The sequence below is a fragment of the Anoplopoma fimbria genome, chromosome 23 (assembly GCF_027596085.1).
Source record: "Anoplopoma fimbria isolate UVic2021 breed Golden Eagle Sablefish chromosome 23, Afim_UVic_2022, whole genome shotgun sequence".
Taxonomy (NCBI): Eukaryota; Metazoa; Chordata; class Actinopteri; order Perciformes; family Anoplopomatidae; genus Anoplopoma; species Anoplopoma fimbria.
The window spans coordinates 3,745,651-3,772,337 of record NC_072471.1 but is presented as its reverse complement, the minus strand read 5'-3'; the positions used below and the strand labels follow the sequence as shown (position 1 = coordinate 3,772,337).

Here is a 26,687-nt window from a genome sequence, read left to right as displayed (position 1 = left end):
TTGAAATGTTATATAGGTCAAATCCCTCAACCTTGTTTTTTATTATTTGTCTTTCTCATATTTTCCTATTTTGCATCTTGTTGGATTTCATTTGCAAATAAGAACTCGAACCTCAACTGACTTCTGTTGATATCAGAGGATTATTTGCATATACGTTACACACACACACACACACACACACACACACACACACACACACACACACACACACACACACACACACACACACACACACACACACACACACACACACACACACACACTACATGTTATTTATTTAACAATGAATCATTGACTCTCTCCTCGTCTCTGCAGGTTGTAAGTACACGTGTCACGCTGGCTGTAGGGACCAAGTGTCTCTGGACTGTCATCCTGCAGCTTCAGCCGCCGGTCAGGACCAGATCAACAACAACACACCGCCACACGTGAGTACACACTACACTGTGTGTGTGTGTGTGTGCATCCTCTTTATTTCCTGTTTCTTTATCTCCTACATTAAAGTACCAGGTTTCCCTTTAATCTAATTAAGATCTAGTCCATTTACAACATAATTAATACTATAAACTGTATAATAGAGAATGTTAGTGCCTCATGATGCTCTAACGTCTGTCCTCATTTGACACCAATGTCCAGTTATTTGTTGTTCCAGAGCTTTCGATCATTGTGCATGATCTTCCTCAGCAGGTGGATGTTCAAATTCCCTTTTTTTCTTCAAAGACTTCTCACCATGTTGTCTTTAAGTTGAGATTTATATTTAATTAATGAGCTTGAAATCAGTTGTTGACCTACTTAATTATAAAAAGGCCCATTGCTGTATAGTTATATATAAATATGTTATAATATAAAAGTGAATAAGATTGTAAGTCTGAATTTTGGTTCAATATCAGACTTTGCATTTCATCATATTATCAGACGTTGTCTTTAAAGTTAAACCTGGTTCAGGATCAGTTTTATTTTCATTCTCTCCAGTTCATATTTTGAAAAAAAGAAGCGCATTTATAGTAGTACCGCAAATCACCACAAGATGGCGATGTTGCCAAACATTCTGCCTGCTTGTGAAGTCTGTGTTTTGTTGTTATACCTTTTTGGTCAGTATTACAGGCAGAGTCCAGACCAAAGTAATTGAATAACTAGTATTTTTTTTTTCATCTTCAGAATAATGTCCACTACTTTTGTACTGGGCTTTTCTCTGCAACAAATACTGAAAACAGTAAAAAAAAACACTATTAAAAAAGTAAAAACAGACATTTAAGCTAAATTAAAAATGACAATTCCAAGATGTGATATGAGACAATTTTAATGCCGAGAGCTAAAAGAACAATAACCAAAAGACAGGAAGAAGAAAACACAGAATCTGTCAAAAAAGAAGATTATTAAGTATGTATGTTATTTCACAGATCAAATGTAAAACATAATCGGTGGTTTAAATGAAAAAGAAAAAGAAAATGATTATATGATGATTGTGACATAGTGAGTCCCAAGTCAGTGCACCCACCCATAATGCATCACTCAGCAGGAATGACTTGTGTGTGTGTGTGTGTGTGTGTGTGTGTGTGTGTGTGTGTGTGTGTGTGTGTGTGTGTGTGTGTGTGTGTGTGTGTGTGTGTGTGCGTGTGTGTGTGTGTTATTCCTAAAACGACAGCTGGGTGTCTAGCAGGTCAGAGTGTACTATGACACACACACACACACACACACACACACACACACACACACACACACACACACACACACACACACACACACACACACACTCTGATAGAGCTGAGTAGTGCTGAGTACAGTTCTGTGGGTTTTAATGTTGAGTCAGTTATTTCATATAAAGTACAGTTGTGGTGTGATTGCAGCTGGAAACTGTTGGGTCAGAGTGTGTGTGTGTGTGTGTGTGTGTGTGTGTGTGTGTGTGTGTGTGTGTGTGTGTGTGTGTGTGTGTGTGTGTGTGTGTGTGTGTGGGTGTGTATATGTCAGCTGCAGAACATGTACAGGATGTATACTTGGGATGCACATTGATATCGGCACGTCCTCGGTATCGTGTTTCTGGGTATTTGGCAGAACTTTGTGTGAAATCACTGACTTTTTTTAACTTTTTGTATCATAATCCATGATGTTGAATTCGTCTGTTAATCACTAAGTTGTAAGAAAGCTGCGTTTCAAATGACATACTCTGTCTTTTTACTTTTAGTACATACTGCAGCTACCCTTAAAAGTACGTACTGTTATATGCAGTATACATAGAATAAGGAAATACTACTTACTCTTAACATGGCTCCTTGACCGTCTTGCTCATATATCAGCTGCGTAAAGGATTGTGGGTCAGAAAAGACAGAGAAGCACGCTGGCTTGCATAATGCAAAACATATATATATTTTTGGCATACTGCATTTGACAATACTATCTATTGTAACATAAAAAAAACATGATGAAACAATGATTAACGAGTTATAAAATATGAATTTCCCAGTGATAAACTGGGCACTATGTCTATATAGTCAGTGTTTCTGCCGTGTGATTGGTTCGGCTTTAACGGGAGGCGGTGAATGATTGACGGAGAATAACGGGTCACTTCCTGTCTGCTGGGAAAGACAAATACAGTCGGACAGAGAGAGGAGAGGAAACAAAGAGGACAGAGGGAGGGAGAGTAAATACAGAGAGAGGAGAATGTTTTCTCTTTGGTTTTAATGACTCATTAACACCACCGGCTCACATAACTGATGTCAGATTAACGACCTGGTCGGCTTCTCAGGAGAACAAATATAAAAAAACAAGATGGAGTTATTGTGAAGTTCTCAGTTATCATCTCCTGAGTTTTTTGTTAGATAAATGCTCTGCTGGCTGATATAAAGGAGAATATTGTGACCTTTAAGGCTTGTGAGCCCTGTTATGTCACAGGGCCAGAAGAACAGTGAAGTATCCAGTATTTCATTAAAAAGACAACATTTTGAGAACAGAAAATTTAACATTTGATTTGTTTTACTATCCCTTTAATCATCTTGTTACTCCTCAGATTTACATATTAAATCTCAGTAGGACGGAGAGAGACAGAGAGTGACACGTTTTAAAAGTCAGAAAAGTAAATTTGTATAAAGAAGGAATGTTAATGTGTTTTCCCTCTGAGGTTTTACGGTTACTCATTAACAGCAATGTGCTTGGTGAGAGCCAGGGTGGGGTAACACTGCAGTAAACACACACTCTCAAACACACACTCACGAATACACAAAAACCAGAAGGAAGGAAAACTGTTGTAAAAACCTGAGAAAACAGACTCCAGTGTGGGAACATACTTCTGTTTGTGCAGTTTTATTTCTTATTCACTTTTGGGTCTCTTGGAGTCTTTAGAAATTTTACTTTCCACTACAATATGGCTGCTATCTGAAGTCTAAGTTGATGGTTTCACTTCGTACTTTGTGTTTGTGACGCAGCTCTGTTAAGTCACCTGTCATGAGGAGGATTGTTGGATTGATTCAAGTGTTTTAAAGCTGAATTTGAGGGTTGTTTTAACGAGTTTTAAAAGCAGAGATAAGGACCTTTTGTCACCAGATTATTATGTTTTATATGAATGTGTAAACGTGACAGTAATAGATAGACGGGCTCAAGAGAAAGGTAAATGAATCCATAATGTTGTCAGGCATTTATGATAACAATCTGAGTCTGTCAGTGGCAACAACAAACATTTTTGATGACGTCTATTGACGGTGAACAGTCGCCCCGAGCGATCACGTTGCAGCCGGTAGTGTTCTCTATCAATACTGGACCAATTTAAAAAATGTTGTCCCAACAAGTCATTTAGACTAAAAACATGGGAAAATAGGGAAAATCAAGGCTGAAAAAATACTTAAATTACATATTTAAGTGGCTTTATTGGCCTTCACACAGACAACACTAAAGGCCTTAATATCCTACAAGATGTATAGATAGATAGACACAGTTTTGTTTTGACATTTGAAATCATTGACGCAGTAATTTGAGCTTTAATTTTAATAAAGAAGCAATGGCTGCCTCATTATAAAGAGCTGCAAGGACCCTACTGCTTTCTTTTTAGATTTTTTCAAATTCTTCTACACATCAGTTGTGCTTTAGAGTTACATTAACTTTAGATTCCATGTGAAGCTAACTGTCTATTGGTGATAAACAGGAACTTCTTTCTCTCCTTCTAATATTTTTTTCCCTGTATTTGTTCATTTGTATTTGTCTTATGTGTAAACAGACCAAAAAAATATAAAATGCTGTGGCACCAAAACCCACGACTGCTAAATAACGTTGGGGTTAAAAGAGAGCACACAAAGGTTCACCTTTACACAACCTTACAACGCCCACACACACACACACACACACACACACACACACACACACACACACACACACACACACACACACACACACACACACTTTTTTATTGCCTCTGCTCTCATAAAAGTTAACCGTTCAGTGCAGAAACTTTACTGGTTTATACCATTATAGGTTTAAAGATAAACACTGAAATATTTTGTTTGATTGTTATATTATGGACTCTTTGGGCAATATATATATAATATTTTTTATTCATGTCTTCGATATTATTTAAACGCAGGAGAAATATTCACTTTTTCTCGAAATTATAGCCTTGAGTCATTATTAAAGACTCTGAAATTTTGGCTCTTAAAACATTTGAATAAGTTCAGATAAATTATATATTTTTGTCATTTTTAGTCCAGTCTCTCATGTTTCTGCTCGCTGTCCTTAAAGACAGTAACGCTGCTTTTTTAAACAATCCTGTCTAAATTGCTGGATATCGCTCTACCATCTCCTCAGTATCAAACATCTGCTTCGATACCATCCTTCCTGTAAACAAACATCATCACCATCTGTTTATCGTCCCTCTCTTCCTCTTCGTGTCTCACTCTTAATCTTCCCTCTTCTCCAGTCCTCTAATCAGCCGCCTATTATGTCAAAGCTTGACAAAGTGCATGGAGGCCTAAATGCAAAACACAGAGGAGGGGAACAAATCTAACTTGTTACGTAAAAGACAAATGTCAGATTTGCAGCAAGATGCACCCACGAAGTGAATGAATCAGTCACAGTAAAAAGTTATCATTTTGGGAGAATAATTGATCTGTTGTGTAAGAGTCATTGGATATGTGAGTATCAGAATATGTTTCCATTAGTGGACACTTTTGTCCAAAGTGACCTACAATAGGTGCATTAAACTACCATAAGAATAATGCTAGATGTCAGCAAAACCTGTACTATAGTGCATCCAACAGATACCTTACATTTAACTCTTTATGATGTTACATTTAACATCATGAAGCATTTGACACAAAATTGCAGTTTCCCTCCAAACACAAACATTTGTCCAGCTCCCAAACTTTTTTAGGGCTGCACTAATCAATATTTCTATGTTAATAATGGATCAAATGATTATCTGTATAACTTTCACCGCTCTCGTAGCGTCAATTGCAGTGAAATAGCTTTATTAAACCCACTGCACTCTACCTGCTCAGCTCCAAACAGCAGACAGACACAGGTAGAGACTAGCTGGTGAACATAGATTAGCATTTAGCAGCTAAAGAGAAAGATAATTCCCTAAGGAGAAGGTGGAGACCAAACACGGAGCAAAAAGAGAGCCGATATTGGACTTGCATTGGTCTGTTGGTCATAAACTAAACTCCAAATGAACGCTAATGTTGTTCTTTGTTTGATGGATGTGCAGAACATAAATTAATGCTGCTTTGAATTTCTGCCAAAACCCCAACTCTCCCAAAAGACACCAGAAATGCACAACGAAAGTTTGTGGAAATGTGTACAATTTTTAGGTTATTTCCATTTAATGAAATTGTGCAGCCACAAAAAGTCTTTGGTTTAAAGTATCAACTCAATATAAAAAACACCATATAGCTTTAATGAAGTGGAAACTGAGACCAAAATACATTAAATATGTTATGTGGCCAAACAATGTGCAATAACTTTGAAAACCACTTAGAAAGAAAACAGTGTTCAAGAAGAAAAGTGTTTAAAATGGTAAGAAAAACAATAGTGAGGATCACAATACCACATGTCAAACACAGACTGCAAAGAGGGGCTGAGTTTATAAGTTGCTGCTTGAACAACAAGGATAAACATCAAACAACCACAAAGATTTAAAGCCCAAAAGACACTTTGATTAAAACTAAAAAGTCTGAGCTGTGAGCTTCACATGTTTTTTTTTCCAAAACTGGCATTTAAATCTTCTTTCTGAGGCCGACTCTAAAGGACACATAATGGTCACAAAACCTGCGGCCGCCAGCTAAAGAAACATTTGCTGATATTTTAAAATATTTTTTATACAATCCTACATTGTAAAGACAAAGAGCCTCAGAGGCGGAAACAGAGGGATGAATTGAAACAGCCAGAATCACACTGTAATCTTTGTGGATTGTGAAGGATTAACTCCTCGGTCAGATGCAGGTCTGACACACAAAAGCTCCCCCATCATCAGCTGCCTGTTGCAGAAACAGGACACCAGTCGACGGCTTAGAGACCCTGCAACAGACGAGCCCCATTTTTTTCCTTCATTTTTGGCTCCAGACGTGTCCCAACGAGGCCAACAGGGCAGCGAACGCATTTTCTAGCCAGCTGAGCCCCGCGACGCCTCTGAGGACTCTCTCTGGGTAGAGGTAACACCAACAAAGGCTAACAGTGATCTATGTTGGTGCAGTCATGTGACAACGTAAACATTAAACACAGGTGAATGACAACAACAGGTGATGGTGTCAAGAAGCTGAAGCAGGTCTCTGACATCCGTCCACGTTTGAGGTGATTCAGGGGGTAAAAGTTGTCGAGATGAAGTGAGCTTCTTGGATCATATCTTCTGTTCACATGTGCTACTCTGCAAAAGTACGGAAAATATCTTCAAGGGTTTACAGTTCTACCCTCTTAGAAATAAAGGTGCTAACTAGAATCATATTGTGTTCTTTGGCTTGTCCTCATAGGAGAACCATTTCTTGGCTTTTGGTAGAACACTTGAAACCCTTTCAGAGTGTTATACCCAGAACCATCGGTGAAAGGTTCCTCCCAGAACCCTCTATGAGGGTTTTATCCAGATCCTTTCTATCTTCTAAGGTTGCTAACAAAATCCCCTCCATTAGGGTTCTACAGAGAACCTTTTACATTCAAAGGTTTTCATCTAGAACTCAGCCATGGGTTTTTACAGAGAACTCTTTTTTTATACAGCTGGTGTCTTTTAGAACCCACCCATGGGATTCTACAGATAACCTTTTATTCCAAGGTATTCATCTAGAACCCACCCATGGGGTTGTACAAAAAAACCCTTTATATTTTAAGGGTTTTCACTTTACTCTACGCTGCTGTAAGCCTGCAAATTTCCCCGCTGCGGGACTAATAAAGGATTATCTTATCTTATCTTCATCTAGAACCCAGAGATCGCTTTTATATTCCAAGCTTTTATCTAGAACCCACCCATGGGGTTGTACCAAAAACCCTTGATATCATACAGGTTTTAAACTAGAGCCCACCCATAGAGTTGGAACGAGAACCTTTTTATGTTACAGGAGAACCCACCCAAGTGGTTTGACCCAGAACCCTTTTATATTCCAAGGTTTTATCTAGACCCCACCCACGGGGTGACAGTCGAGGTTTTTTAGGGGGGTGGAGATTTGGGGACTACCTATAGAACCTTCAACACCCTAAACCATGTTTTTTACCTTAACATTTCAGCCTGTAGCCATGGAAACCTGATCCACTTACTTAAGTCGTCGAGAGACTCCTTAAAGGTCTGATCTGGGCCACGCTTTTTTGGGGGTGGAGATCTTAAGCAACTAGTTCTACTACATTCTTTACTATTTTAGTGGTGCGGTGGATTCCAATTCTGCCAGACTTTTATATTACACAGTAAAATAAAATGAGGCTTTGCTGTCTAAGCCAAGGGAGAGGGAGGGGGAGGGGGTGAGGGAGGGCGAGCGGGTGAGCAACAGCGTATGTCAGCATTTTTAAAGAACACATTTCTTTATCCTCTCTACAACATGAGTCTGGTGTTTTCACATTTTACCCACTGGGAGAGTCTCATGTGGTGGAAAGTATCAGCTGGTTGTGAAATAAAAAGGCCCAACACAGGAAAGAGTCTGTTTATCTGCCGGTCTGCAGGTCTTAAAGGCCTGATTTATGAAAAATCATCACCAAAATAAAAGTTTAATTTAATGCACGTGTATCAGGAGGTAAACTGAACTCTGCAAAAACAAATTCAAAGTCATGTTTCTGCTGAGTTTGTGGGAGGTTCAAAGGAAAACACAGATCTGTATCAGGGTGGGACGCTACATAGGACTCCTCTGTGTGTGTGTGTGTGTGTGTGTGTGTGTGTGTGTGTGTGTGTGTGTGTGTGTGTGTGTGTGTGTGTGTGTGTGTGTGTGTGTATATACAGTGTATATACAGTGAATGCTTGTTTGCTCTTATCTTGGATCCTGTCCTTATCCATGTTGGACAATCTCAGCCTCAGATACCGGCCGGTTCGGGGTCAAAGCTCTCTGTAAATGACACACATTCACCATTCATATAAAGCTTAAACAGAGCAGAGGACACACTGCAGCAAAACAAAATACATCTAAAGATATGCAGTCGGCTGAATGCGCACTGACAGATTTCAGATTGAAACAACAGACAGAGTGTAGAAAAATCAGAGGAGGGAGACAAAGAAAACAGAAACAAATCGTTGTATTGTGATTATAAAAACCCTAAGAAGTGAAACTAAGAGCTCATGTGTCTGAGCTCACCAAGATATTTCTATTTATTTATATAAAGGTTAAGAGATAGCGAGAGGGAGGAGGGAGAGAGATTGTGTTGGCGGGGTAACAAAGTCTTATCACGCCAATGAATCTCTCTCCGGATTGAATTAAACTCTGTTTGAGTTGGGCTGGTGGCTCTTTATCTCCCACAATTCTGTTACTGTGCTGCTGCTGCTGCTGCTGCTGCTGCAGTTCCTCTCAACTTCCCTTCATCCTGTTGGATTTCAAGTAATGCAAAAATATTGTTTTTTTATGAAAGGGCAATTTCCTCCAGACGACCCCGTGCTCATAAACTCCCATCAGTCTGAAAATACTTGCTATAATGTGCACTTTGTGAAGGATATAAACACCTCAGCCTGAAAAAGTTTATTTTAACCTGCAGCACCTTCCTGTCACGGCTGGATGTTTTCATTTTGGGGCTTTAATACCCTTTTCTTTTCACATCCCCTGCAGTCTTTTACTGCACTGTGCATGCAGGGGGTTGATTTGAGCTCAGAGTCTCTTCATTGTTTATCTTATCCAGCTTATCACCCCAGAGTGATTCTGTTTTACAGGCCTAGACCGGTGTAGTTTACTTCTTACTGTTCCTATTTAAAGCTGGCTGCTGTTATCTCAGGAACATCTATGATTGTGATATTTATTGAAATAAATGACACCTGCAAAAGTCACATACTAACAAATAAGTCTACAACCACGCTAGAAAGCTTAAAACAAAGTTAGAACTTGCTAAATGAGAAGTCCAAAGTTATTAGGGTTCATCCTCTGGAGACTAAGAATATCTGTATTGCTATTTTTAATCAGACCTCAAATAAACTTTATAGTTTTAATGCACATTATTAACAAATAATCGTTTAAAATGTGGCTGGCTTTTAGTACTGCAAGTAACTAAGAACCTGTACTCCAGTACAGTACAATTTTGAGGTACTCTTTAACGTGAGTATGTCCATTTTCCGCTACTTTATTCGTCTACTCCACAACATTTTAGAGGCAAATATTGTACTTTTTACTCCACTAAACATATTTAAAACAACTTAAGTTACATGCAGATTCAGACACAAAATATTACAGTGGTATATAGTTATAGTTAATAAAGTAGTTAATCAAATTAGCTCTACGTTTACCAGCTGCAACATTAAAGTAATGAACAAATATTGAATGCATCAATACAATTTAAATGCAATACTATTAAATCCATTATTGTCCAATGGGTCATTCTGCATAATGAGTACTCTACTTTTAGCACTTCAGGTATCTTTTAATGCGAATACTTTGGTGCTTTTACTTAACTAACATTTTTAATACATGACTTGTAACAGAATATTTCTGCACTGAAGTATTGGTACTTGTACTTATGAAGCAATTCTCAACAAGTCTCAATTTAATACTGATGCCTCCATATGACCTTTATAAGTAAACGTGATCATCAGAGAGAAGATTGAAAATGTCTTTATAGTTAGAAGTCTGAATTTACTGTTCTGTTGTGGGAGGATTTAAACTAATTAAACCTCTCAAGATAAAAATAGTCTGAACTTAAAGTAGCTTTAAAATCCAGCATCTTACATCTCCTTTAATGCCGCTCGTCCCTCCCTGCCATTCCCACATTAACCATCAATAGCCGTGTAATTCTGCTCCCTCCAGCTGCAGTTTAACCCCACAGGGTTGCTCTGTCTGAATTCAAGCCTGCATCCGTGCTCTCCGCTGTCTGCCTGTGATTATGTGATACACCGAGAGAGCGTGTGATCCTCAGCCGGCATTCCTCTGCGCTTTGATCACGAGACACTCACTGTTTTGTCTGTCAGGTTTTGAAATGCTGGGCCACCTGGGGGGAAACTTAGCATGCTGGGAAACACAAATATGCCCAAAATATTAGTATTTGAAATCTAAAAAATGTCTATTAAGTACTTGCACTGATAAAATCTCCACCTAGACAACTGCTTTCATGCAATTTGAGGTTCAGTTTCATAGTCCCTGAGGCAAAGTGGAGCTCAGGTTGGATATTTAACACCTGTAACACCAAAACAAAGGACACACACACTCGCCCACACAGGTGTTATGTGACTACCTCTGTTCTGCACGACCATCAACTCCTGCTGTTTCCTGTCTCCTTAATTTGCTTCTGCTTAGCATTTCAAGGCATGTGTGTGATGTTCACACCTCCAGGCTTTGGCTTTATTCTCTCCTGTATATTATTAGTCTGAGGGCTCACAGACTTTCACATGCATTTCTTTTCACATGCAGTGTTTCAGGCCCTGAATGTGGCAGAATCAAACTCTTTCACCCATGTTAGCTCTTTAATTCAAAATAACAAAACTCTGTATTTGTTAAACGCTTTCCCTAAAATTTAAATTCACATTTCAGGGAAAACATCCAGAAAAAAGCTAATTGATGGAGCTGTGAAACTTCCCTGACTGTCGGTTCCCACGTCTAAAGTAGTATTTAAACACACACTACTATCTCAACGCCGACTGCCTTTAAATTAGAGAACAGACTCACACCCACCTGCAGAAAAAGAGACACACACCCCGCTCACAAACCCACACCTTCAAAAGATAACAGCGTCTTTGCTGAGTGAGGTCATTTTAGCCCCGAGGGGGAAACTGTTAACGCCCCTCTCCGTCATTCTTGGTTTTCTATATATGACGCATTCCTCAAAGTTTGACCTTTCACTTTTCACCTGACCTCTCACACCGGTGACTTCTCGTCCTCCACCCACTGCTCTACTAACACCACAGCAACTTAGCTTCAGTCTAGCATTACGTTTTAAAATGTACTCATTTGCACTGGCTCTTTACTCTTTCTAAAGCTGCAACTTGACTGCTCGTTATTTGTTTCTGTAAAACCTAATCTCAGTAAGACTTTAACTTGACGTAAGTCGGATTAGTTTACATTAAAGTTGTCCCCCTACAGTCGCAATGACAATAGTACACAATAAAAATGGCCGCTGCTTTGACTATCCTGCATAAAACATACTTAAAGTAACAAATGTTAAAGTACTTGGCCCATTATTTGAATAATTCCTTTTGATGACGAGTATGCAGAGAAAAGACACCATCCTCACTACCTTATAACTGTTAACTTCATAGACAAATGCAGCTAAATAGAAAAATAACATCATGACTTCAATGGATACGATGCACATAGTAAGATCAAGCTTTACTTCATCTTTACACCTGGTGTTGATGCTTTGATGTTGCTTTATCCCATAATGTCTCATCACCCAGAATGCACCTATGTGTCAGGTAACACAGAGATCTGTTAGATTCTGTTCCTGCTTTGAAACTGGATTAATGTTTAATCAGACCTTCAGCTTCAGAAACACACTTGTTGTAGCAAGGGAGTAAAAATAGACATCAGAAGAGACCAAAACTTTTTCATGAAACTAATTAGATACTTTTATGTGGTGCTCCATATGTAGTCATGGTGTTATACACATGTAGCTATTAAATATAGTGCAAGCAAGGCAGAATACACAGCATGATGAACAAATTGTAAATGCAGTACACTAATCAGCTGTACGTTCATTTATCCAGAGTAGTTCAGACAAAAATCCAGAGGTTTCGTATCCATTTCAATCACCATCAGGTGTTTTATTTTTTTCAATTAATGAAGATAAATATGTCTTTATTTTTACCCTGAATTATAGGGGCACAACCATGGAACTGTCTGTCAACTGAATTGAAATTGCAACACAATTATAATGTTTTTAATTGAGGCAGTAAATCATGAGAACCAATATTATAGTCACACCTTATAGACACATGTGCATTTTGTATCATGTGGATGTATTTTTGTGGATCTAGTTTTCTTTTTCAGGTTAACTCCTTTTTTTCATTTTCTTTTAAAAAAACATGTATGTATGTTACGATTCTAATGCTATACTAAACTAAGCTAAGCTAAGCTAAGCTAAGCTAACCTACTAAACTTAACTAAACTAATCTTTATTGTGTCTGACACACACAACCTAATAAAACAGGTGTTTGTTTTATTCTAGGCATAGTTTGTTTGTTTTATTCACCAACTCAATTGCTAATTTTGCAAATAACTAGGTTATATAATTAGCTTTCAGGGGTTCCTTGGTTGGAATGTGAGGAGGAACCTTAAGGTAGAATCTGTGGGAGTAAACCTAAAATAAGAGTCAGCAGTGACCGTTTGCTCTGGACTTTAAGTAGGAAACCTTAGGACCTGCCCTGCTTTGGAATGCATGTAATGTGTAACTATGACTGCAGAGCTGCAGATCATCCATCTCACCGAAACCACAGGACCACATTCCACAACCACAACATCCATCTCTCCTTTTACATCCATCTTCATCATTATTACAGAGCTGTAACTCAGCATTAAGTATTTATCTCATTCAGGCGTTGTGACTCCTCACTCACGTTACTTTTCTAGTTGTAGTTGCTGTTCAATGAGAGCAAAGTATCTCAGTTTGTATATGTTATATTATAGTTTTTGTCTTTAGTCTTTTGAGTTTATTTTCATCCTTTTTTTCCACCCTTTTTGAATATTTTCAATTTTTTTATATATTAAATCATTAATATGCTGATGAAATGTGTCCAAATAAAATAGTAATAATAAGTAATTTTGAGCGTATAAATGTTGTGAAGGAGTGTTGTGATATACTGTTATTGACGATTAAAAATTAAATATTAATGTCATGTTTATAATACAGATGTGATAATATTGTGTAGATAATCCAGGGCCTCTTTAATAATTTGATTTATATAGTTATGGTTTCAGACTCACTCTACCTCTCCACACTCATACCTTGAATTTAATTAATTTGCCAAAAAAGAGATAAAATGAACAATAAACAAAGGTAAGGATGAGTTTGACTAAAAGCATTGTTGTTAGTATTATTATTTTAATTAGTTAAAGTTAACATCTTATATTGAGACGGCCCTAATGTTGCACAATAATTTGTATTTATTATTTCAATAATTCATTTTGGCTTCAATACAATGTTAAAATTAATAATATAAAACCTTTATGGGACAACATTTATTAACTTTTTTTTGTGGCCATAAAGGAACATTTATTATTTATTTATTCACCTCCTCACTTTTCACTAGACAGCATCATTATTTGTTGTGTAGAACACGTAGAGGAACAGATGCATGTTGACTACGGGAACGTTTTCATCTTTCAGATCTTTTCTGCTGGTCTCTTTGTGCCTCAGAGTTACAGTAGAATGTCTGCATGTTGGTTAACTTCGCAGCCGCTCGCACTGGAATGTGAGTAAAGTTCAACCAGACTGGCTCTGAGCCAAAGTGACTGGACAGTAGATTAACACCAGTGAGTGTGAAGATACTGGTGATTTTCTCACGCTCCTTTCAGGTCACCTCCTCTCTCTCTCTCTCTCTCTCTCTCTCTCTCTCTCTCTCTCTCTCTCTCTATATATATATATATATATATATATATATATATATATATATATATATGTAACAATGTTTACTTATAATATAATAATGACTAAATACTTTATGTTTCACTGATGTTTGCATGAATATGTTGCTATCTTTAGAGCCTAAATGCTGTGCTAAATGCTTTTACAATCTGTGATGAAGTAATATTTGGAGTTTCTATTGGATTGATTATGTACAAATTTAAAAAATAGCTGATTATAAGAACCAAATATAAATGTTTATTGATATTTGACAGCTTCAGTCCAAATATAGCAGCATTGGTATAAGTTTTGAGGCAGCATTTGGCCAAAAATAATAATTCAAAAATTATTATTTATTATTTTAGGTTTATTTATTATTATTAAAATGGAACGTGTATAAATCCCCAAAACATCAGTATATGTGTTCATTTAAAGCTTTTAAGTGTGTATTTGTGTATCTGTCCTCCTTCTGTATCACATTGGACAGTTTATGGTGGCTGCTTATCTGCGTACTGTGTGTTTTGGATGGATCTCCACAGTATTTATAAAGGACATGACAGTGGTTTGGCCGCCTCCAGATGTGCCATGTTTATTTTCGGTCCCTTTTCTAACCCCACTGGTTTTAAATTAGAGCCTGTCTGTGTAAAAACATATCCCAGCTTGTGCACTAGTTGTTCCCAGTGCTGCTGCATATGTGTATGTGTGTGGGTTAGGCTTGATTTAGTGCAGATGTACCGTAGATTTCACCCTGCAGCGTAACCTGCTTTTCTGATTTTTTCCGGGTCTTTATTTGCAGCTGGGTGGGCGATTATAAGAACATATAGTGGTAGAAATATTTCACTGTGCATGCAGAAGGAAGCAGGCTACAAGTAGCTGAAAACAGAAGGTGCACTGTCACTTTTACTTTTAATTGTCTCTGTGCTCGGTAATAGCTTTCAGTTGTTTGTCCATGAAGGGGCGATAAAAGAGGCATTAAAAAAACCACCCACTGAAAACATGAGTAAAACTCTAGTTCGTTTTATGACCACATGAACTCAGCAGGTGGCCTCAGGTTGCTGCTCCACCGAACATGCTGTATAATAAAGCTTCATATGCTTTTTATTTCTTATTTATGTTTATGATGCTGTATGACGGCAGCATACAGGCGCTTTAGGTGCTTCACTGCTATGAGTCACTCGCAAACAGTCATGTTAAACATTATTAGAAACACATCTTTAAAAAATGCACAGAAAACTAACACTGCAAGTCAAAGCAGGTTAAATGTGAGTAAAAACACCTAGCAGACTAAAAAGCATGAAATAAATAAAATGCTTTTGAATAATCAGTTCCTCATTTTAAACTTTAGCTTGTGTTTAGACTGATTTAACATCCTATACTGGCCTTTTGTAAGTCTTGTTGAAGGCTACAGGCGTGACATACAGTATCATAATAAGAGTCTTCAGCCATGCTAGCAGCTCTGGGAGGCTGTGCTTGAGCTAAACTGCTAAATTCAACATGCTAACATGCTAAAGATAACAATGGTAACACACCAATGTTTAGCAGGTATAGTGTTTACAGTGTTCATCGCCTTAGTTTAGCGTGTTAGCATGCTAACATATTCACAAATTGCAGATGAGGCTGATGGGGATGTCATTAATTTAACAAGTATTAGATGAAAAATCTAAGTTATTACAATTTAAATCAAGTTTCATGACAATCTTTACAATATTTGTTAAGATTTTTCAGCCTGGGGCAAAGTGATGGACCACTTTTTAGAAGAAGAGGGGAGTTGGATGTGTTGTTGACAGGATAACAAGAGTAAGATTAAGGGGGAAACACAACATTTTACATTTTGCTCACTATTTCTTGCAACAAAAGGGCTAGTCTGCACCAAAACCATGCCTTATGGTAAAACCAAACCTCACCACATCGAGACTTCTCATTTGGGTTTGGCTGATTGTATCCTCAGCCTCTTTTTGTCCAGAGCAAACATTTAAATAGCCCCTAAAAACATCAGAGAAAGAGACAGATAGCATTGCTTTTAACAATATTGTATTATAATATAACCCCAATATTGTATCTGCTGGTTTCTACATTTGTAGAGAGTGGAGACAAAATTAATTATTAACAAACATCCTGGGCGTTCAAGGTCATTTTCCACATTCAAAAGGAAATGGAAAAAAGATAATTAGCCTCTCCTTAGATGGGGGCGCTCATTATAAAACATACGCTGCAGGTAGAGACTGTTAAAGAATGGGGGAAAAAAAGACACATTGTAATAAATAAAAAAATGCATGTAATCAAACATCACCTCCCACCAGCATTCAGACCTCCTTGAAAATCTTTTAAAAGTCTGAAGAGGCAGTTTTACTTGATGTAAGCGCGGAGCAGGGATAGCATGTTGCAGAGGAAAAAGCTTAGACAGTTAGCGTTAGTTTGTTGCCTGTTGATCGAGGGTAATACTGTGAATTTGACATTTTGGCTTTTCTGTAACTGACCTTTGACCTTTTATTTTTAGGACTGCGGCTGAAGTTATTCTTGTCGTTGGCTTTTCAAGCTTTGTTTTGAATTTGCTGAGGTTTGAGGGCGACTCCACGCCTCTCATTTTGACTTTGAAAAACTGCAGGCTTGAATCTGCTCTCTGTTTTTTAGCGTTAAAGCAAAAACATACTGAGATGCTGATAAATCTGGTATTGTTATATCGTTCAAAGGTATTAGTTGGAACTTGGAGCGTCTTTTTTTGTTGTTTACATGCCAACAATCATGGACTGATTTGAATCCATGTCCATTATAACTGAGCAAACTCCATCTGCTCATAAAGACGGTTTTAGTTAAAATGGACTGTGTTGTGATTGTTTTCCCAAACTTGTATTTACATGAAACAAAACAATAGAAGGGAGCTCTTAATGAAGGAGTTACCCAGATTTACAGGCTGGAAAGTGACCCAGTTTATATTTAACAATACAACAATAAAACAACACAATATGCTCGAGAAGTCCTTTAGTTTGCTGAAAATTGACTAATGAGAAAGAAAATTACTTGGAATAAACACAATGTCAGACTGTCCAGAAAAGAATATTACACATTAGAGTTTAGAAACATTTAATTTGCATAATAAAAAACAATATAAACACAGCTTCAACCACTCATCCCCTTTGTTTCTTTCCCCTCAGTGTTCATGAAGGAATACAAAGAGTTTACAGTTTACATAAAAAGAAAGAGAACAACAATTAAAGGTGAGAAAACAGGCACTAAATAATAATAATAAAATGTTTATTTGTATAGCACAAGAGAACAAAGTGCTTTCCATGGAGAGCAGATCAATAAAAATACAAAATATCAAGAAGGAAAAACAGGAAAACAGAAGCACACAATAAAAAGACCGTATAAAATACATTTACAGAAGAATCATTTAAAAAGCATATGGTAGGACAGGTGAAATCAAGTGGTTACACAACAGAGCTATATTTCAAATTGAATGAATAAATAAGGCGAGGGAGGCAAGTTGGTAAATTACATTACATTACATTACAGTCATTTAGCAGACGCTTTTATCCAAAGCGACTTACAGGAAGTGTATTCAACATAGGTATTCAAGAGAACTACTAGTCACCAGAAGTCATAAGTGCATCTCCTTTCTTAAACAAGCATCTTAAAGCATAAACCAGAGCAAAAGTATAGTGCAGAGGCAAATTACTACGAAAACAATAATTGCAACAGACTAATACGAATACAATAAGTGTTACAAACTACTACGAATAGAATAAAAATAAATGTAAATGTTGATAAATATTAAATACAATTAAAACAATATATATTTGACATGCCATTACCTTTGTTTTGTTTTTCTGCACCAATCTTCATAATTTATTCATAATTTATTTTTAATCCTCTTCAACATAAACCACTCAAACCTGCCATCAAAGCACTGATTGGCTGTCACGTTGCATTGGGCGTGGCCTCACTAAGTGCCATGCATCTGATTGGCCGGCCGCTCACAGAGGGGGCGGGGCTTTACTGTAGCCTTGCTGTCACACACACACAGATAAGTTAGAGGATACATTCATCTGCAGCAGGATAGGCGTCGGGCAGCTGGAGATCCACGTGGGGTGACTTTTTTCGGAAATTGCCCACTTATTAAAACTCAGGAGGACTTCCTTTTTTGTTGCAAGTGATAGTTGCTTTTTGTTGCAACATATGGAAACATTTAGATGAGTTTGAGTTTGCCATGCAGGTGGAATAAAGAGAGAGAGTTTGGGGAAGTCGAGGGGGTTTCCTCTGCAAATGACGTGGAACAGCACGATGAGCAGTGGCTACAGCAGCTTGGAGGAAGACTCTGAAGAGTACTTTTTCACAGCCAGGACCTCTTTCTTCAGAAAACCATCTGGAAAAGTCACAGTGAACAAGGTAAAAAAAAGAAAAAAAAAAAAGAAAAATGCATTCTGTCAGCTTCTTTCATGTGTGTAAGATCAGAACTTCATTCACAAATCTGTCAAATCTATATTCTCACGTTTACTAGGTAAAGCACATATGAAGTAGAAATGAACAAAAGAGCGTTTGTACTTCTATAGTAGTCATACTTGACTTCGGCATTCATGCAGTTTAAAAAAAACGCACATTTTTTGAATGAAATGATCACTTTTAGGGTTGGTTCACCTGTTGTGCTCTGTCACCTTCACCCAACTAAATCCACCATAAAGGGGCAGAGACAGTTGAAAAGATTATTTTTCTGGTGAAGTTTTCTGTGCCGAATTCATCAAAGGACTCTAATGATATGTTAGGTTGTATTTATTTATGTTTTACCTTTAATATTGCCTTTTCTTTCAAATGGGAAACATTAAATCGACAGATTTGTCAGGCAAGTGTGGCAACTTCTGTGAATATTTGTATAACCAGTATGTTTCTTAATCCTCTTTTGACAGTTTGTCAGGTTTAGCCTACATTGGCGTGTCCAGTTCCCCTCCTGTTGCGAATAGTCATTTCAGTTATTAAGGTCTTAATATGTAACATTTAAAGGGGGTGCATGTTAATGGATGCTAAATGTAGTACTGAATACACCAAAAAAACATCTTAAAATACAGAAGTAGGATATTTTGATCAGCCTGCCAGTGGTTATTACCTCCAGGGACTCACATGAGTCCGCCACACTCCCAACCTTGTGACCCAATCTGGCCTCATCCCAGAGTTTAAACAACCCTAAATAAGATTATGCATTCCAACCAAGATTTGAGTTTGTTTGTGAAGTCTCTCCTCGCCTGCAGACTGGGAGCATTAAGTCTAGACTGGGTATTGGATTGAGGTAAAACCAAAGACATTCCGCTTTAACATGTCTGGAACTCAGAAAATGTAGGCCACTCTTCAGGTCCCTGACTAAGCGCTGGCCTGCTACAGTCTTCAAGCGTCTCTCGATAACACTGATCCACTTGTGCACGCGCTCACACACATGCTCACAGTATCTCAGGCTGTCGGGCAAACACAGCTGGTTTGTTCCATGCTTTCAAAAGTCAGCATACTGTAACAGAATTGAGCTATTCTTCTTCTCTGCCCACTTTCTATGTGTGAGATGGATTGCTTGCAATCTCTGCAGCAATGCATGACCCTTCACTTTTTCCACAGCAGGTCCTCATTCCTCATGGCAGTGTGTGTTAGTGGGTGTGTGGGGAGTGTGGGGATGCACAATGTGGCCCATACAGTGCTGCAGGAGAGGTTGTGACCTGTGGTGGTTTAAACCTTGGCTCCAGACCTGAAATGGGACCTTGGCTCCTGTATGGTGGTTTCCCACATGCCAGCTGTAATTACAGCTAGAGAAGAGCTGGTCCTTTGGGAACAATGTGTGGGTCTGCTGGGAAGAAATTACTGGTTTGTTATCGGGAAAATTGGAAGGTTATTGTGAGTGTCGCTGTGTATTTATGCTCACCACTGAGTTGTACTTGTACTGCGGTAATGGATTACTGAAGTTGCATGCTGAAAAATGAAACTATAATGGTTTTGTCAGCAAACACAAGTAGACTAGTGGTCATTTAAAGATGTCCAAAGTGGAAGAAGATACAACCTTCAAACAAGATGAAAGTAAATGTAAATTATGCATATTGCAGTAAATTATTAAATAATTGGAGGCAACACAATGTTGAGTAATGAGGATTTCCACAATATGTTGATCTTTTTTAAATAATTAATCAATATTCCTATAGTGTATAAAGTCACGAAAGAGTAAAAAAAGTCCCAAAGCTCTATACGACGTCTTCAGATGTCTCGTTATGTCCAACAAACTGTCCAAAACCAAAATATATTCAGATTACAACAGAAAATCCTTATATTATAGAAGATAAACCTAGTGAAACTTTGCCATTTTTGCTTAATAAATAACGTGAATGATTATTATTAGCTGTGTAGTGCAGTTTAAGTTTGCTAACAAGCGCAAGTTACTGTAATCAAAACTATACCTCGATACCAATATTGATATTTGAGAGTTTATTAACAATATATTGGCTGATATTCTTTTTCTTTTCTATCACAAACACACACATTCTTTATAAAGGGCCCTCTGAATTTAGTTGTTAAAGAATTGTGACAAAGATTACAGTTTCTTGTGGGAAAAAACATTATATATACGCAGATTTATTAGCTAGAATTGAATATTGTAAATAACATGTAGGCTAGTTTCATTACTTTGTCTCTTGTTCCCTGCAGAGTAACACCAACACTTTGCCAACACGTTGCCATAGTGACCACATGACTAGATGTGAGTTTAGTTGGATTTTAATCACAGAGTCTCCCTGGAGAGAGGAGACATCTCTCATTAAGGCTTCAGTCTAAACTGTATGAGAAAGTGAAGTTTAATAAGATTGGGTGTGAACAGAGAGACGGAGGACAAACAGAGAGAGAGAGAGAGACACAAAGTAGACAGACAGACAGGCAGACAGGCAGACAGGCAGACAGACAGACAGACAGACAGACAGGCAGACAGACAGACAGACAGACAGACAGACAGACAGACAGACAGACAGACAGACAGACAGACAGGCAGGCAGGCAGACAGACAGATGGGTGATAAACTGATTCTGGATATGCAACCAGGAAAATGAGATTTAACAGTCTGGCCAGAGGAGGATTTATCGCTGTATCACACACACACACACACACACACACACACACACACACACACACACACACACACACACACACACACACACACACACACACACACACACACACACACACACACACACACACACACACACACACACACACACACACACACACACACACACACACTTGCCCCCGCTCACCCACTCTTCCACCTTTTCAGTGTGTGAATGGTGTTTCTGTGGGGAAATGTCACGCTGACCAGTGTGTGTGTGTGTGAGTGTGTGTGTGTCTCATGAAAAAAAGGGTAATCCCACCCAACCCCCAGGACACACACACACACACACACACACACACACACACACACACACACACACACACACACACACACACACACACACACTGGACAGCCACAGCAGCTCATCTTAAATTCAGATCACCCCGGCAGACTGAAGGCTTACTGTGGTCGCATTCATCATCTTTCAGACACGACGTTTGGAGCTCACGATCATGTTGCTTCCTCTTCCTCTGACGAAAAATGTGTCTTATTTTTATTTATTTTAAACAACGATAATGCAATTTAATGACAGAGCACTTTATTTGAAACCGGCCTTAGTGCTTGACATTGTCACAGAGATAGCCAAACATTCCTCCGTTCATGCATCGTCTTGTTCAGGGTGTCGTGCAGGATGCACAGAGGTAGAGAATACACACTTGGCAGGACGCCAGTGTTATTTTAGGGCTAATGCATTGTGAGACAAACACACATATACTCAATTTTACACATATGGGAAGTTGACAGTTTCCAAGTTAAGTGGCACAACGTGTGGATTGAAAGCAAACGCAAAAATGATTGCCATGTTTTGCGAATTTCCGATTATTTTTACCCCAAATATATTTTATTTATTGTTATTGACCCCACTAAACAGGATTTGAATGGGCCATTGAATAAACTCTGTATGACTTGGTTTTACAGTATTACCATCTACATTCCCAGTGTGTGTGTGTTGGTCATATGCAGCTGTTTGTATTCTGTTCGTCACGCCGCAGCCTGGTACAGAACATTTAATGTAATTTACTCTGACAGTGCTTTTGTTGTGCCTGTAATGGATGGACGTCAGCAGTTGTATGTCCTCAGTTACGAGTGTCAGCTGACCATGAATAAGTTAATATGTAGTATAGTAGTGACCTTAATAGGAACTGGTTAAACATTCTTAGAAACCAAGGACACATTGAGAAACAAACACTTACTGATTCCTAAAAGAGAAGTTTGGACTGTCTCTCTGTCTTAATCCCCCTTTAATGCGTGCATCAATATATCTGCACAGTACAATATGGAAGTTTGGAGCTTGTGCGTTTAGGTTTGCAAAAGAGAGCAAAGTGCAAAAATATTTTGATTCAGGGAGGAAGTTTGTTCGTCAAGAGTTTCCTGCAGCCTGGTACAAGAATTCAACATCCAACATTGACTTTTGGCTCAGGAAATTGTCAAACACATTACATTATTTTTCCTTTTTCCCAAAAGGAAACCCAAAGCACCTGCTCATATTTGAGAAATTACTGTTTTAGCAGCTTAAATCTTGAAAACGAATATGTTTTTAATGCTCCAAATACAGCATTTTTTACTTTTTTCTATGAGTGTGAAGTACAGAAAAGTGGCTTTAAATGTTTGGTCATAATCCTAGTCTTGTTTACAAAGTTCTGATCCATTTGCTTATGATTTAAAACATAAATTTGCTGATTTTCTTCAGTATTTTATGCATGCGATGTTTGTTAGACAACATTTAACATTTGTGAGGTTCCTTTTGAAATGAAAACATGTTCATATTCCTCCAATTATAAGAATATCAGTCTAAACAGAACCCACGTATTATATGCAGGGTCGATTCAATACACCATTTAATAAAGATTACATTAAAACGTTATGTTTAGGAGCTATATCACGAAGCATTAACCCCATAACTTTCTAAGTGCTTTCCATAAACAGTGCATAAGCGCTGAATTTTAAATCAGCTTATGATTTCAGCCGAAGTTTAACACGACAGCATTACTGTTGACCCATCAGAGGACTTTTCTACAGTAAACTGTCCTGTTTGAGTGACCAGTTTAACCAGGACACCAGTGTTCCCAGTATATGAACGACGTTCTGACTGCTGACATCATCGTGTACAGTAATGATGGGAGTTTGTTTGTTGTTCCTGAGATGATTGACTTATGATGCAGTATTTTTGACCTGGCCACACCCTGCATCCCTCTCCGGGTGTGTTTTACCATTACGTCATTTTCTGTTTGTTTTTTTAGACATATTTGCCTTATCAAGAACCACAATTCAGTCTTTGTGCTTCTTGAAACGTTTTTATTTATGGCATTGTTTTTGTAATCCCCGCCCACATAAAGGTGAGGTCATTCTCTACTGTTGAGGTAAGATTTTAACGTCCTTATCTGTTGCTGTGGGAAAAGTACCTCATGTTTTCTTATCTCTAAGTCCAAACTGATAGAAGGACTGACTGCCACGATGGTAGACCGATTCAGATCTTATCTCTAGCTCTCTTTCTTTCTCACACTCCGTAAACCACCGAATGGTATCGCCAACCAGCTTATCGTCTGAGCAAACATCTGCAGACTTTGAACACTCTTACCTGTAAACTGAAAACTGTTTGTCCTATGCCATTTGAGCATTACTTGGATTTATGTTGTTTGCTTTTCATCTCATGTTGCACAAGATTTATAGCTTGTGACACAATGTCTTCTTTTGCCACTCTTGCAATTTTGACTAGTTCAAGCAAAGAGTTTTGGTATTAATTCAGTTATTTGTGGAAGAAAATATGTAGATATTACAGCATGAACATTGCATGTTTTTATGTCCAAGTTACTCAAACCATTCTGTATTATTTTTTACCAGAGTGAAGACTACTTCTTTATAGAGCATGCCTATCCTTAAATATATATAATTTCTGCCATAAATGCCAAGTATTTAGTGTTTTCTACGTTGATTTTGGTCACACCAGTGTTTAGAGCACTGTAGAATCAGTGAAATCCAAGGGTCTCTCATAGACAATTAGTGTATAATCAATAAATTATAAAATAAATATATAACCTAGTATTCCTGCAGTTGAGGGACATCATTATTTATTTTGATTAAAACCCCAGCTTTGTTAAATCTGGTGTCTTTCCCGTCCACATGAAGATCTTACTTTCTCACATTCTCCCTCTCTAGATTTCCTTCCTCTGTCTGTCCAGCCTCACCCCCCTGTTCTCGCTTCCTCACCCCTCCATCCCCTTTCTCTCTCCTCCCGTCATCCTGGTTCTCTCCTCCATTGTTATGTCACTTCCTGGCTGTTCTCAGCTCTCCTTCCTGTTCTCTCAACACCAACGAGGCCACCCGTGTCTGGTTGTTTAGTAGCTTTAGCCATACAGAATCTCAGTAGTACACCTTGCTGATTTGAGGCATTGATTCAATCTGTGACTTGATTTCTAGTCTTCTAGATCACTGTGAATCAAGCTTGGCTTCAATTTGCAATGTGGAAAATGGGATTATACAGAAAGCTGCTCCTTGACATCTTCTTCCATGATCAATTTATCACAGCAAGAAACGTCATTATCGTCAGATTTACATCTGTCCAACGACGCATGAAAACATCATGTGTTGCCAACGGTACTGTCAGAAAAAGTGACTGAAATGAAGCTTAAAATTGTGATATTTCATCCACAACATTATGTACATGTCTCATTTAAAATCTCGCCCTAAATAAACCGATTGAAGTAATCACATCTTGTAAAAAAACATTACATTTTGGGCTTCTCAGCACAACTAGGAAGCCATGACTGATTCAGCAATAACGCCACGGAACTGCTTGGCGTTCAGAAGGTTAAACTCCCGACCCACTGAAAGTCTTTTAAAAGCTGTAAATTAAGTCTCAAACGTATCCTTATCTTCTTTAAACAATACTTAATGTTGGGGGTTACGATTACATCATGCAGCAGTGGCACCCAGTCCCTCTGTTTATGGAAAACAATGAGGATTTCACAAGAGCTGGTGTTCAGTGTGTGATTATAGCTTCCTCCTCTGCCACAGTAAAAGGCCACGTGGTTGGTTGTTTAGTAGATTAAGCGTCACGCGAGTAACCGAGTGTGTGTCTGTGTGACTTTATATGAATTGCAGTTGTGTTTAAAGTTCTCTCTGTCAACCTTTACAGTGTTTGGACTCACAACAGTGCCTTGCCAACCATAAACACAGGAGTTAGTGTTATGTTTGCATGTGGCGGCCATGAGGGCTTTGCTGATTGAACTGCATGGAACTTGATCAACCAGTTGCTCAAAGTAGATTTAGTTCTATTGAAAAAGCACCATTAACTTTTTTTAATTAAGGGTTTTTTCATTGTGTTTCTAGTCTTTGTTATTTTTTATGTTAGATAAAAATCCTGCAGTGTTGTACGGGAACATTTTGCTTGGCAACCATGGTGTCAGTTTGTTATATAGCTGTGGGTGAACTTTGCCTCAACCCGCCTAGATAACAGCCTTAGTCTGACTTTCATTTCCATTTGTGTCCCTCAATGGTTTAAAAGCTGCTTCAGAATAATTTTTCACGCTATTAGGAAATTCATTCAATTTGCATAGTTGCTATAGTGGTTTACAAAGTGGAGATTACAGGAAGTTACAGCATGAAAAGATGAGGTGAACACTGAATATAGATATATTGCTACAACTTTCTGTACAGATTGCGAGTTTATGTTCATTGTGGATTTGAACTACTGTTTGATATATATATATATATATATATATATATATATATATATATATATATATATATATAATAATAACATTCCCATCAGCCTCAGTTGAACTTTTTACAAATATGTTTCTATGGAGACCGTGGCTTGGCATTTATTCTTGGTCGGCAAGTACAAATTTAGTTCAGTGTTTCTGTTTTTTTGTTTGTTTTAAGAAATAAAACCCTAGTGTGGTGTTGGACTATAAACTCAGCCGCACTGATGTCACAAAACTTTTCATTGTCTTGACTTTCATTTTAAGTTTTATTGTCCCTTGATAATGTAACTGCTGCTTCAGAAGCTTTTATACACACTGACAGAAATGTAATATACAACGACTTCCTGCTTCTGTAGTTATCAAATTGAATCTATCAGCAATTCAAAAGTATAGAATCAATGTCAAATATGAACCAAAAGTTCATTACTTTGCACATATGATATCAGTAAGTCTTGGTGTTTTAACAAGTCCAGTCTCTGTTGACTGTCTGCAGGTTATATAAAGATTTTTATGAGACACTTTTCTCCCCTCTCTCCTGTGCTCTGCTTTTCCAAAGGAAACATACGTGGAATTGTTCTTAACTGTGCGGCTCTTGCTATCTCTTCAAACAGACCCGGAGTGCTTTTATGCCTGGAAACACACACACACACACACACACACACACACACACACACACACACACACACACACACACACACACACACACACACACAGTTGTATAA

General features: G+C 38.0%; 1 protein-coding gene across 1 annotated transcript in view; it reads left to right on the top strand.

Annotated features, from left to right (window-relative positions):
* The window catches only part of zgc:194209 (uncharacterized protein LOC570908 homolog), a 73,279-nt gene that overhangs the window by 10,487 nt on the left and 36,105 nt on the right, over positions 1 to 26,687 (top strand). The window contains 2 exon segments of the mRNA XM_054625055.1: positions 316 to 425; positions 1,062 to 1,064. Of these exon segments, the coding sequence (XP_054481030.1) occupies positions 316 to 425; positions 1,062 to 1,064 (113 nt within the window).